The sequence below is a fragment of the Hydractinia symbiolongicarpus genome, chromosome 13 (assembly GCF_029227915.1).
Source record: "Hydractinia symbiolongicarpus strain clone_291-10 chromosome 13, HSymV2.1, whole genome shotgun sequence".
NCBI classification, from domain to species: domain Eukaryota; kingdom Metazoa; phylum Cnidaria; class Hydrozoa; order Anthoathecata; family Hydractiniidae; genus Hydractinia; species Hydractinia symbiolongicarpus.
This window is the reverse complement of record NC_079887.1, coordinates 7,556,897-7,571,805: the sequence shown is the minus strand read 5'-3', so window position 1 is coordinate 7,571,805 and position 14,909 is coordinate 7,556,897. Positions and strand designations below refer to the sequence as shown.

The window sequence follows — 14,909 nt, the reverse complement described above, 5'->3', positions numbered from 1 at the left end:
ATGATTTATGCTCAGTTTATATGATAAACTAGTTACCGCGCTTGTTCTTAAAAAATATCGTCTCATAACTCCAAAAAACGGTTTCTTTATTTTTCACTGTGCGAGAACTACTACGCATAAACATTTGCAAAATATTGTATGCATAAATTATGCATAAAACACTCATTGTAAGCAATTGTTGTTTTCTGACCTCTGTGCTCCTATTAAATTTATCTTAAATATTTATATATTCCGTCCGTCTGTTTGCGCGCGAGAAAAAAGGAGTGTTGTGGCAACACGAAAACACGAATTAATTTAACACCGTAAATATGAGATTTCATAGTGATAAGGAGTAGTTCATAAGTAGCTATGCGCTTTCTTAATAACAGCTAGAGGTTGCATTGCTACGTACCGTTGTTATGTACCAAACTTTAATTGATTTCCGCCGGCGAAGGCGGAATCTTTAATATCGCCTGGGAAGATAGAGATAGAGATAGAGAGATAGATAGATAGAGACAGCCCAGAGCCTGGACGCCTAAAACTTATCCAGGCTAAAGCTTAAATCCTCGTTTTGACAGATTTTTTTCTGAGAACGTGGCTAAATTGAGTTTTAAGCCAATAAGAATCCTAACAGTGCAACAAATTGTTTTATTATCCAATGAACATTACTTTATTTTAAAGTTTAAAATCGAAAGTTAAAGCTCGTGCAGTGTAGCATAATGAAGATCGTCTTATAATGCTCCATTTTTGATGTTATATAATTACGTCATTTCCTTCTGTACTACAATTTTGTAAGCACGTAGATTAACGCTATACTCAGCAGAACTAATTAATTATCAATGTATTTTAATTTAAGGAGAAATTGTTTAGGCTGGATATTTTTCGTGAAAGACAATGCATTATAGCTATAAAATCGTGACATGTATGTCACGATTTTATATCTTTTTTCAGATTATTGCTAATGGCGGAAATCTTTAAGCCGCAGGGCTTCTTGTTGTAATTTCTTCAGTCGAAACTTTTCATCTTATTTCTTTTAAAGAAAACAAATTTTCAACGTCTCTTGAACTTATACAAAAATATTAAAATTATTTTCGTTGTTTACCCCAGGTCACGATTTTGTTGACGATTTTATTGCCAATATTCGCGCCACTAAAACCCCTTTCGTTCCCAGTGCTAAATCAAAGTTAACAAAGATTCAGCGGAAATATTTGTTTTGAAATGCTTCCCCAAGCACTGGGTTTTTCTGTCAAAAAAATTGTACAGAATAAAAAAGATAATGCAATGTGAAACATAGCATGGACGCCTAGAGAAAACTTTAAATTTAGATTTCAATCTTCTAACAACATGCTCGTTCTCAGGAATCCTTTAGTAACGCAGAAAAGATATAAATTGTTAATCGAAATTAATTTCACTGTACATATACAGTTGAATAGGAACTTAGCACAAATTCCTCGTTTTTGAGATAAAAAATAACAAAATTATTAGCCGTAGAATCTAACTCGGTCAACTGATATCAAATATTTTTACGAAATGGCATTGTTTTTCGCGGGTTTTAACCCATTCGCCAAAAAAAGGCAAAAATTTATTGAAATTTTGATTCAATAGAAAATAAAATTAGAATTTCATTTATCACGAGTATGAATCATCGTGATGTGTAAACAAATAACAAGCGAACATTAACTTCTGTAGTGACTGTTTGATTGATAAATGGTTGAAAATAATATTTTTACCTTTGTGAAAAATAATACTTACGAAATATTTTATTAATAAATTAAAAAGTATTACTTACGTAATATTTTCGAATATCAGCAAAATTTAGTTCCATCAAAGAACAAAAATTCAGAATTTAGCCTTATTTTGTTCTTATTTACGAAACTAACGTGTTCAGAAGCACATATGAAGTGTATCTGGGTAAGAAGAAGAAGCGAAAGATGCGTGCAGGAACTGAAGAGCAAGTAATCGACAAAAGACTTTTTATTTCTATAGTAAGAGAATTTTTTAACACTTGGCCGCATACACTAACAAAGAAAATTATTGCTCATGCTACTGGTAAATTTCTTTTGTGAAAAGAAAACAACTAATTGAATTCATTGTAAACTAACCTTGAATAGCAAAACTTTAAGTTTTAGGTTTTGCAGAATGAATCAACTGCACTTCTAACAGCTGCTGGTTTGGATAAGTTAGAATTTGTTACCCAGGAATGTATGAAAAAGAAATGGTTAAAATGTTCACACCACAACAAAACTATATTTAAAAAATACGGTTATTATTAAGGGACATACCAGTCTGACTGTTTTTAACGAATTCGTCGATTCTTCAATTGGTTGTTTCGAAAGAATTGTGTCAATATGAAAACTTTCACGCAAAATGTAATGCAAAATACAACATAAACTTGATTACGAAAAATATGTAAAATATGTTCGTAAATACCCATCATTAATGTCTGCTATAAAAAGGCTCCAATGATAAACATGCTTGCTACTATTTTGAGACCGCAAAAAATGGGAAAAACCAATTACATAGTTAGTCTACTAAATCCTATTCGGTCCGGGGTTTTTCGAACATATTATGACCCTCCTCCCCCCCTCAATAACTTTTCATTGGCTTGTTCAAATTGAATTAAACTTGGCACACTTATACTACGTCACAAAAGGAACAAAATGGCAGCAATAAATTTTTGCTTGCGTCAGCATATTTTCAGTGACGTCATCAAAAGCTTAAAAATTGTTCAAAATGTTACTATCTGCTTAAAATTAAATAACTTAAATTCTAAAGCGAATTTTTTTATTCTGCTTGAAGTTTCTGGAAGCTAAATAATTTTTTTTAATTATTTTCCGTTTTTTATATGGATCGCATAGAAAGTTGCCAAAAATCGCCCGAAAATCAGGTTTTTTCCGATTTTCGGGTAAAACCAAAAAAAATCAGAGTAGTTACGTGTCTAAACTATGCAAAATCATTCTTCTTAATGAAACAAAGTTGTGTTTTAAGTTTCAAATTCTAAGGATAATCCTAACAAGAGTTATCATAATTTCCCCATTACAAGGATTTTATAGAGATTTTTAGGGCTAGTTTCGAGTAATAGCCAGAATCAATACTTATAAAAGGTATGCTACCTAAAAATTTGGCATGCGGGTGTCTAACAAATAAACATTGAAACTCAGTAAGTATCATAGCCATGCAAGATAACAATAAGAAGTTATTAAAAAAAACCGTCAGGGGAGGTGGCGGAATCCACCCAACCCCACCCCCCGGACCGAATAGGGTTAAGATACGGTAGGAAAATATCTGTGTCTTCAATGCTAATTAACTTGACGTGAAGATGATATTGGACAAGTTGCTTCGTTAGGAGTACCATACGTATCAATTTTAGATGTTCCGTTCTTGTGTTCAATATACACTGAATTTGCAGACGCAAAACTTGGGTCTTCGTCAAAATAATTAAACGGTTTAATGAAAATTGTGAATCGGTTTCCTATGGTAGGCGTTGTTGGGTAATCTTCCGCGCATGGAATGTGCAATCCACCAATTGGAATCCACGCAACTAAATCTTCGTTTACAATACTCTCGTTGTCATGAATACGTGTATCAAAGGAACATCGAGGTGTCAGTGTTTGAGGCACAAAATTAAACATACAACTTCCATATCTTTCGGTTTCTTTAAACTGCGACACTGATATCTGGTATTTTGACCATTCGGTATGTTTTGTTGCTCTATGCTCATCCAGATAAACTTGCTTTATTTTATTCGGTGAGTAAATTCGATACCCACGATGATTTCCATATCTGTTCTTCTCATTCTCGTTGTAAACAATGTAATATTTCGGATGATCAAAATTATAGCGAATGGCAGCTTCTTTTTCTGTTTGTATTTTATTTTCTTTAATGAATTTCTTTACAGTGGGTTGATAATCATATATCGTCTGTGTTTTCTCAAGAGTCATATCTAACGTTTTAAAACTGTTCTTTGTCCCTAGAATATCCAAATCAACTTTGTATAACATCATGTGGTCATGAACCCCACCTAGGAAGCCATCAACAACTTCGTATCCATATTTATTCTTCTGCTTCTCATAAAGTTGACTTAACAGCAAGTAACCAGTCGTTGTCGTTCGCGCTTCAACGACGCCATTTTGATGAAATATATAGTCGTGAATAAAATCATAATTCAACATGTTACTGAAAAATCGAACGACTAAATATGCATCTGCTAGACCTCCATATTCGAAATCATCTGTACCATGGTGATGTCTTCGAAGTGGAATGTTGGCGTTGTTTTCAAACACACAAGCTGCGTCTTTCACTGTTACAACTTTGCCAATGTAATACATATAAAAAGACATATCTATGTAGGTGGCGTGAGAAGGGCAGTCAACTCCTTTTATTAACGAGTTTGATTTCCCAAGAGAATAGTAACTGTCCAAAATATTTCCAGTCCCAATAGAAGGTGAGGCTGTTGAATACAATGAAGAAGCTTCCTGCAAGCTAATTTCAAATGCAATTCGTTTATTTTTATATCTAACGTTGAAAATTGCTGGACCTGTTGATGCTTGAACCATGTAATTGAACTGCCAATCCAGGTATGTTATCTTCCGCCCTTCAATTGAAAACCTCGGTCCATTTGGATAGAAAGTCAGTGGTTCAATGGATGGAAAATAATTTGATTGGGTACCTCGTCTTGTTTGATGTGCAAGTTTCAAAGTATTATCAGAAAGACGTTTTACTTTTTCTACCTTAAGTTCTCCGCTTTTGTATTTGCGCATAATGTCTTCAACGCTTGCATAATATTTTTGGTTGTAAAATATCTAAAATAGAAGACACAATCTGTTAAATAGTGCCAGCGTTTGATTGGCGTGTTTCCTGTTAGTTATAATGAGATGGGGACAATGATTGTTTGGTATATAAAATACGCAATTTAAAGTTTCAGAAAAAATTACGGATGCTATTCTTTTTCTTTTATAAAAGTTGCGGAAGTTACCTAAAGGAATTAAGTAGAATTAATTTTCGCGAGAATTTAGATTTAGACTTCGGATCAAAGAAGACAGACGTCTGAACAAAAGAACTAAAAACCATGCAGAAGTCATTTTTTTATTAGTGTATTTTCCTACATTAGCTTGCAAATTTGTCTGTATTCTTTTTTTACTAGTCATTTTGTTGTGTTTTCAATATGGTCGCATTGTAAAATTATTTCTATTTTTAAGAAATATAAACATGTCAACTTTTATCACCAAATTTTACTAAAAACAAGGTTTTGAAAAATTGAAATGCGCGAGAATTTAATTTCGCGAATTACAAGATTATAAAAAATTGGCGAGACCATATTTTTTGCGAATGGCGACGGTGACAATTAAAACATTTCAGAAAAAACTCAATAACTTAATTCTCACGAAGATTAAGTACATTATATAATGTATGAGAAAAGTAAATCAAAAGTCAAATCAAAATTTCTTTATAAATCTTCGTGCACTAACCAACCATTTGCTGGCTCAAAAACTAGTACACGCAAAAATTAGTGCGGAAAATATTGATAAAAACGAGCTCTTGTTTCATTGCTGATTCTGTTGGTATTCCTTTTCAAATTTTATTACTAATAACTTAATGTTTAAAAAGTATGTTTAATAACGATATTCTACTCGCTTTTTGTATACTTAGTCTTCTTCCGCCGACATAGTTTGCATTTTATGGATTTATATATATTCTTTCAATTCTAACAGAAAAAACTTCATTAGTATACCTCAAATATCGGCCTTCGCTACGCTGCCGCTAAAGGAAAAGTAAGTCAGGTAAACATACACCAACCTGAAGCAAGCGCCATTCATTTTCATCTTTGCTTGTAAGGTTAAATTGAAATGAGATGGTATCGAACATATTTATATAGGACGGCATAGGCAATAGAAGAACTATATCAACATAAAATTCACCAGCTCTCTGTTCCGCCCCAGCACCAAGATAATATGTCAATCCTGCGTCAAAAGCTTCCTTCGCTTTGTTATATTTTTCGAAGATTTCGAACGTTGCTTTGAAGAGCGGCCATGTCTTGTTAACATTTTCCTGAAAAAGCTTTTTTATCGTTTTACTGTGCAAGATTGAATACTCATCTACATAGTAATTCATTGGATTTTGTCTATCGTTAAACTCAGCAAGATTGTGATATTTTGGTGTCGGTAGTGGGCCAACCACATAGTATGTAACATTGTGTGCTGTCTGAAGAGTCACAATTGCTTCTCTTTTTGGTTTTGGTCCATTATTATCCAAATACTGTAATGCTTTGTCTTTGTTGGGCAAATACAATTCTACAGTGTTAATAAATTGAGCCAGTTTATGACTGTATCCATCCTCTAGTCGTCGTATCACAAAGTTGCGCTCTATGTAACCAACAATCGTGTTGATTTCTTTCAAATTTAATTCACGGAAAATGTCATTTTCATCATTGGCATGTGGTTCAATTGTAATACTTTTATCTTTACATGTGACATTTTTAGATGCTTGCTGTTTTCTTACTTTCATGCATTCACATTTTTTATCCATTGTAATTGCATAAGCAAAAAAAGCAATTAAAACGATAACAATGATGACAATTAAGACAACGTTGATTATTTTGTGTATATTTGATCGATTGTCTGACGCGACCTTCTCTTCTACTTGAAATTCTAAAAACAAGAAAACTAAACAATACAGATGTCGCTAGAATCCGTGACCTAAAAGGGACATTTAATTTTCATTTTAAAAAAAAAACAAATTTCAATTTTTTTATCAATTTTTCTTTTTTAATTCAATACAAAAAGAAAATCTCAACTCAATTTTCTTTTTTCTTTTTCAAATCAAAAAACAAAAAAGAAACTGCAATTTTTGGCAAAAAAGTACGCTCTTCTTCGCAGACGTTTTTCTTCCCACAAACCCAAGGATTACTTTAGGTCATTTGGTGCTAATAATCCCAAAATGTAAGTGCGTCTTCTCTGGTGGTTTTGGGGTGCAGCTTTTGCTAAAGCTTGTCCAACTCTATTATGGCTAACACGTATATTGTCTCTATTAGCAATGACATATAAATCTGTAGCTTGATTTCGAAATTTTTGAAATGTTTGAATATTTTCTCACACCAGCCTTCTCGGAAAAAGTTTAAAAACTGGCCCACGGTTTAAGCTAGGTGTAAGGACCCTTTTTCATTTTAAGTAGACGTATCATTAGTTGCGTAAATCCTTGTCCGCTAATTATAATAAAAAAGTGATTATTCTTCAGAAAAAAAATAAATACGAATTTGCTTTTTTAATTTAATTTAAAAATCGAAGTTGATTTTCAATTTCTAATTTAACTCAACGATCAAAAATTTAATTTGATTTTCAAATTTCTATTTAAATCACAATTAACAATTTAACTTGAATTTCAATTTTTGATTCAAATCAAAAATCAAAAATTGAACTTGAAATTTAATTTTTGATTTAAACGAAATTGATTTCATTTTCAAATTTAAAATTCTATCAAAAATCAAAAATTTGGAAATTGATATTACATTTTGGCATATTTAGCACCAAATGACCCAAAGTAAGCCTTGGGATTGTAGAGAAAAAACGTTTGCGAAAGAGAGCGTACTTTTTTGCTAAAAGATGGACTTCCTTTTTCGTTTTTTGATTTGAAAACGAAGTATAACATTTAAGTTGAAATTTTCCTTTTGTATTGAATTAAGAAGAAAAATTGATAAAAAAAATTGAAATTTGTTTTCATTATAAATGAAAATTGAATGTCCCTTTTAGGTCACGGATTCGCTAGAACCACTAGGTGCCTTAGTTTATGTAGGCCTTTTGGGACACACACACATCAGATGTTAAGTGTCTTAGGGATCCCTTCTCTTTAATAAAAGCCGTGTTCTGTTTAAAACGGTTGTGCGCGGCTTTGTTTCGAAAAATTACTGCAGAAACCGATATTACGGACTTTGTTTTCGTTTCAGGCAGCTTAATTTCAAAATCACGGCAGAACCCTGAAAAAGCTCACAATGTCCATTTGGGTTTGGAAGTAATGATTTTAGGTTTGCAGGTCTCCTTACTTTTTTTTTACATACTGTGTATCTATAGGAAAATTTATTTTCTGTATATTTTCATATGTTAAGATAAATATATCGTCACGTTTTTTTAAGATTATGGCTACAAACGTAGATCTAGTTGCAGTATTTTGAAGACAAGCTGTTTTCTGTGATCTTATTTATACCGAAGTTGTGATAACGGTTTTCTCAGTCTAGGGTTAACAACCGGCTGTTTCCCGTCTGTCTATTTAAACGTTAAAACATTTTTTTTTGGAAAAGGATGTTACGCCTATGCCCATGTGAGACATAATTTACCATACTAATCGGTCAGTCTGGTGTCACGATTATATTTTTAACATTTTTGGAAACATATTCTGCAAAATAAAAAAATGTAAACAGCCTGTTTTTGCTATCACGAGTTTTATTTTAGCTAAAGTTGCCAAGGAGTTATTTTATACCAGAGGAGTCTCCGGTTATTTAACGCCGTTTCACTTAGTTACTTGTGGCTTAACCCGGCTGGTTTCTCTATACAAGTGAATGTGTAGATATAATTAGTTAGTTAACAACAAGATTTATAATCACAAGTGTTGTGCAACGAATTCGTAGTCAAATTTAAATAAATGGTATATGATGAACCAGCAGTTTGGGCTACACAGAAGATTACTTGTCTGCTGCATAACTTGATGAAAGAACCCCGTGTCTTCAAGAGATTTGCGATTTCATTAAAAAGATTCAGCATTTATATGTACAACCAATCAAAGTTGCACAAGCTCACATTATAAAGATAACAAAAGGAAAGCAATTTCAAGATGATGACCACTCTCAACTGAGGGAATTCAGTCATTGATTACTTTAAATGATCTTGAAAGACTGAAGTACCACAGCGAAATCAGGAATGTCGACGTCCTACAGCAGGTGATAAGAAGACTACCAAAAAGGTTACAATACAAATAGTCCGACCTTTTAGTTGCGCTACGTCAAAAGGAAGCATGAAAGCCGTTAACTTTGAAAAAATAGATGGAAGATAGGGTAATGGCGATGCAACATCCTTACCTGCCAATCATAAAGAAAGGAAAGGAGCCTAATATCCGATAAAAGTTTATGGCAACTTCGATATTTTTTAACGGAAGATCCAGAAGAAGAAGAAAAAAGACCATCCAAAATTTTGTCTAAAACGATTACCTTGGAAGGTATGCGCAGTGTATGAACAACAACGAGTTTCCTTAGTAGAAAAACAACAGCTTTGCGTTAAATGCCTGGGTACTGACCATGTGGTGAAACAGTGCAAATCGAAAGATACATGTTTCATGAAGGAATAAAAAAGGAAACACTACACACTGACCCATGACGGTTTCAAGAAAACAGAAAGAGATAACGGAGACGAAAATGGAAAAAGGATAACCCCCGAAGCCTGATGACCAATTAAATTCTACCATGAAGGAGTGTCGCTTCCAACAGTAAAACTACTGACGATGATTGTCGAAGTTGAATTAATTGTAAACAGTAGGTTAGCCGGATATGCAACGACGTTAACGCTTTGACGAGAAACGACTTTCTAATCGGTAAAGCAAGCCCTGAAGTACAACTGATTTCGTTTACAATTCAGAAAAATTTAGCAGAAAAAAGTACTTGATAGTTCAACATTTCTGGGAACGCTTTAAACTTGAATACTTACCTACCATAACGACGCGCAGTAAGTGTCGGAGAGATCTCAGACAGCTGAGGAAAGGTGACCTGGTTATATAGATAGAACGACATAGAGCACAAACCAATTAGGCCTTGGGGCGTGTGATGACGGCCACACACAAGTGGTTAAAATTCAAAAAAAATCATTGGAGCTAAAAGATCGGTACATAAACTTTGTCCGTGGTATATGTCGCGGGAACCACGTATCACGGCATGAACTTCCGCAGCACTCCTACACAGGCGCTTTAGTTTATGTAGGCTTGTTGGAAGGTACACACACGCGCAAGTGCTAAGTCAATTATATAATTAGTTAATTAAGAAAAAGATTTATGAAAATCCCATCAAATCAAGTTGACTCCTCGCGCATTGCAATAACACATTGATTTTGTAATCATGTTTTGATCAAGCAGTTTATGTTAAACCGAGGCGTCACCTTCTGCATATAAAAAACGAATAACAAAAGAGCAGCTATGACGCTGTGAAATCGAAATTCTAAAACGCAACTCTCATTCCATGGCTAGGTGTAATAAGCCATTACTAAACCAGCTCATCTACTTTAAGTGACAGATGTGTCAAAGCCAAAGTGATCAGTGTTTAAAACCTCGCGTCTTCTCTGAGTATAATTTTTTAACGTATCAAAATTTTAAAAACTAGCATTCTCACCTGAGCTAACGTGCATATAAAAACGAAGACTACTCATATTTAAAGAAAACACCATAAATTTCACGGATTTTGAGCTAATCCGCGGAATTTAGTCCCCGCAAAAGTCTGGAAAGTAGGCTTCTGCGAAAATTTGTCCACGCGGAACTTTTCAGTAGTTTTCTGATCCTCAAAATTTATATAAGAACATTTCCGAATAATTTTTATGGTTGAAATCTTCATTTCCACAATTGTGCGTACTTTTCTTTACTTCCATGTCACCTCTCATTTTCTGATAAAAAAATGAGTAAATATTAGAAGATGTAATCTGTTTTATAAAAATAAACTACCTCTAGTCATCGATTACAAAAAAATATCACTTTTGTAAATTTATTTTTTGGGAGATATTTCGACAATAGATTTAGCTGTTCGTCATAAAAATTAACCGATATCTTATTTTGCCAGTTTCAAATATAGTCAAAGGATTTAAAACGCGAAATTAAGTCCCGGCGAGAGAAAATGGCTCGCAAAAATTAGTTTCCGCGAGATTTTCGTGGATAAGGTAAATCGCAAAATTTAATCCCCGCGAAAATTCATCACAATAAAATATCGCAAAGTGAGTCAATTGTTCGAAAGTACACTTGGTATAAAACCTTGTTCGCTTGTAGTTTACTACTGCATAAATTTTTAATCAAGAAAGGAACGAATCAGGATTTAAGAACAGGTGAGTTTTGCGATAAATATTATGTAAAAACAAATTAAAAAGTATAGTTTGTGACTGAATTATAAGAACATCAACATAAATGTCAAAATAAATGGTAAAAAAATTAAGCATTGCAGCAATTTTTGTCGGTCGTAGTTTCAACCTAGAAACCCCTCATTGTGTGCTAGGCTAAGCGCTTAGTCTTGTCGTTTGTCTAATTTAGCGTCTTTAGGACAGATACATTGCTCTGGAACTTTTTAAAAAACTTACTTCCTTAGCTTTGTTTAAATAAAAACACAGCCTAAACCAGCCTTTAGTATAGCATGGCGAAAACGGTAAGACAACATAAATGTTTCATGCAATATGTTGCCAAAACGGTTACAAATTTAACCGCCTGTCAAAAGTTTACCATATTACCCTATTCGCCTCTGAGGCACGCATATCTTCATTGAAATCTTATAAGATCAGTATTTTGTGCCAGGTTTCAATCAAAACAAGAAGCTTTATTTACCACAGATAGTTACTGCCAAAAAAATACTGTGTCTAAGATTTAATGTTAAACACAAAAAACTTACTCTGTCTCTCCATGCCCATGGCGGCTGTGTTCCACCGACTTAACAGGTGACTTTACCTTTTTGTCTTTACTATAAAGTAGAAGAGAAATGCAGTAAGCAAATCAATGCACAAAATCGACAAAATTAACATACTAAGGCAAAGCGTTGCGATAAAGTTAGTTCTCACTAATGCAAATAACATCATTCTTATGTTATTCTTACGTTAACAACTAATTCTCATCAGAATAAGAAATTCCGGAAATGAAAATATGCGAAGTTTCTAACCTTACGTGTTCACGAATTCGTGTTCTATTTAATCAAATAGAACACAAATTCGTAAAGACTGATAAAGATATGCTCTGCGCGAAATTAATAATGCTCAAAATGCTGTAATAAAGAAGACAAAAGTTAAAAACAAAAACGAAAATGGTTGGAAGAATTATTTCTTCAAAGATAGTTAAAGAGAGCAGCATTTCTTCTTCTTTTTTTCAGGCATTTAAACTTTTTTGAATTTACCTTTATAATTAGAGCCAGTCTTATCGAAAAGACAGCAACACTGTCTGACTCCCTTTTGAAGGATTTCCTCTTTCAAAAAAATTATTATTTTTGACTTGATTATTATTTACCTAATGCTTTTCTTTAACACAGAAAATTGTTTCGATTAAATCTTTAAAAACAAATACATTTACACGTCATACATCAAGAAAGATTAATCGGTATTGCTTTGATGTTCGCAATTCACATGTTACTCGCATTAGAAAGCAAAAAAAGTTTTTAAATTAATTCGCATGCACGAATAAGGAGATTGTTCACAACAAAACTATAATTCTTATTGCATGCGAAGAGCATGCGAAATAGCAGAAGAATAACGTAATTCGCATTGGTGTGAATCTGGTTAAAATGATAGAAATAACAAAAAATATGGAAAAAAAACTATACAACGAAAGAACAAAGAATAAACGAGAAAACTAGCAACATTTACCAAAACTTTAACTAAAACAATGGAACATAATCTTCCAAAGTTTATTTCTCACTGTTTCAGTCTTTTCCAACTTCGAAAATACACGATGACAGCATTTTTAAGGCTGAATGATGTCATCCAAATAATTTCCCCAATTGTCCTTCAACGTGTTAACAATACATGCTTCATTATGTAACCAACACAATATTTTGGGTGATGCACCACTCTTGGTTAATTGTTGTTTATTGATTATTTACGTGAAAAGACGATGTTCACGTGTCAACCTACCTACTTGTTAGACTGGTGAATCAACATCAAAATCTGCTTTAATTACGCTTGTCGTATGAAACGTTGCATGATACGTCGTATGAGACATTAAGGACGTTTGGACATCCATCACGAGTAAGAGATGGTAAAAATAAAAGTAAAAAATATCACTGTTTGTTTAGGCAGCAAACAAACAGTGATACTTGCTTCGCAGTATGACTGGACTATTATTTTTGAGTTGTTTGGGTTTTTTTCATTTCTTTTTAAGTAGTATGGCTTTTTTTAGTTTTGCAGAGTCACTAAATAAGTCACTTAACTGTCATAAAAATTTTTATAGGATGACAAAATAAATGGAAAATTCGAGTTAGCTAAGTTTTAGCGGATCCCGAATAATTATGTCCTTAAGTGCGTGTAAGAAAGCCTTAACCCTTTTTGGTCCGGGGTTTTTAAAACATATTATGACCAGAGGGACAGATTTCGACGATTTTCAGATAAATCTAAAAAATCGGGAAATCGGATTTATTAACGTGTTCAATATATACAGAATGATAAAATAAAGTTGTATTGTAAGTTTCAACTTTTAAGTATAATGCTAATGAAAGTTATTATAGTTTTCCATGGAGACTTTTAGGGGTAGTTCGAGTGATAATTAATATTCCCGGATCTGAGAGGTATGGGACCTTAATATTGGCATGCATATGTCTTATAGATAAATATTAAAACTAAAAAAGTATCATAACCCTGCAGCCAAATCCCCCACCCCGGGCTGAATAGAGTTATTATACCACATATTATTTTTTAGAGAGACAAAGAATCTATATTCATATTGGGTTAGCAAATACAATCAATAGATATGAAAAATGACTGTAAACTACAAATCTTTAACAACATCGATTTTTTTGTAAAATAATTGCCAAAATGGATTTATACTAAAAACATACAAAATAATATCTATGTTTGTACTATGCTGCATGAGGTGGATTTATTTGGCCGTTATAGACGTTAACTTATATGGTTACTAATTCAACAAAATCTTTAAAATATATTTATTTACATAAGTTTTACAAATATTTTATTTACAACAGAGATTAAGAGCAACTCAAGTGTGCTACAGAGTGTTTTGATTTGTGATAGGTGTGTGTGTGTGGTGTAGAGCACCCTCCTCCCCAGGGTTTTTTGCCTTCTTGATATTGACGCGAAAAATACCCTGGTAGCGTTATATTGAAATATTATTGGCTTTCAAATTTTTGCATTATTATTACAATCTTTCAGTAGTTAACACTTTTTCAGGTCGAAATTATATTGAGCATTGATCGAATATATTTGCAAACAACGAAACTTAATTATAAAATTGGCTAAAGTTATAAAACGCTGTCATAATACATTAAGAAAGAAGATAGCCGCATAAAAAAGTAGACTGTTATAATAAACAACAGTCCTGCTTTTTAGAAATTTTATGTAGCTAGCAAACAAGGTTTTTAATATGTTCAGAAAATTAATGTCAGCTAGCTTTATGTATTTTAGCTTAGTATATGTTTATATTTAGCTTTTAGCTAGCTATGTTTTACTCTACCAAAGTAAATTTTCTAATTTGGAGTAAATTAATTAGAAACACTAGCGGTTAGCCCGTGGAAAATTCCACGGGTTCGCTCGTCCTTTTTATACCGCATTGCGTGCGCCTCGCTACTTACGCAGTTAAGCTACCATTTTACGTGACAGACAGACAGATGTATACGGGTATTATAACATAGACTAGTCGTTAACCCGTGGAAAGATCTACGGGGTCGCCCGTCGCGTTCGCTCGTCCTTTAAATTTACCCGTCGCAACAAAGTGGATAAAAATGTATCGCATTTGATATCCGTGCGCATTATAAAAATTTCGTGTTTTCGTTACGGGACGCCGCTTTCGCGGACGCACAGACAGACGATGGCTATTATTAAAGAGCTTGTTTTTTTATTCCTCAATGAAATTTCTCACGAAAACATAAAATCAGATTCACAAGAATAAAAACCCACCAGCATGTATATTTTTGTGAACCCTATTTGCAAAAATTTTCCAAATACTAATTAAAATGTGATAAATTTTGTTTAAGAAAAAGAAAAATAATT

At 33.1% G+C, this 14,909-nt stretch overlaps 1 protein-coding gene across 2 annotated transcripts; it reads right to left on the bottom strand.

Annotated features, from left to right (window-relative positions):
- Nucleotides 1-1,935: 1,935 nt before the first annotated feature.
- Nucleotides 1,936-12,872, bottom strand: LOC130623856 (membrane primary amine oxidase-like). 2 transcript variants are annotated; one of them, XM_057439386.1, is made up of 4 exons: nucleotides 12,555-12,872; nucleotides 11,594-11,662; nucleotides 5,776-6,626; nucleotides 1,936-4,781 (listed from the first exon to the last, which is right to left on the bottom strand). In XM_057439386.1, exons 2-4 carry the CDS (start codon nucleotides 11,610-11,612, stop codon nucleotides 3,279-3,281), a joined length of 2,373 nt encoding a protein of 790 aa, XP_057295369.1. In that variant the 5' UTR covers nucleotides 11,613-11,662; nucleotides 12,555-12,872; the 3' UTR covers nucleotides 1,936-3,278. The 2 variants fall into 2 exon arrangements, with proteins under 2 accessions (XP_057295369.1, XP_057295370.1); XM_057439387.1 differs by lacking the exon at nucleotides 12,555-12,872 and adding an exon at nucleotides 12,089-12,170.
- Between the last annotated feature and the right edge of the window lie 2,037 nt (nucleotides 12,873-14,909).

What these genes read in the sequence shown, in the direction of transcription:
- LOC130623856 (XM_057439386.1), bottom strand. An exon ending in ATGAATGGCGCTTGCTTCAG is followed by an intron (nt 4,782 to 5,775) that starts GTTGGTGTATGT and finishes CTTCTATTTTAG; the next exon opens with ATATTTTACAACCAAAAATA.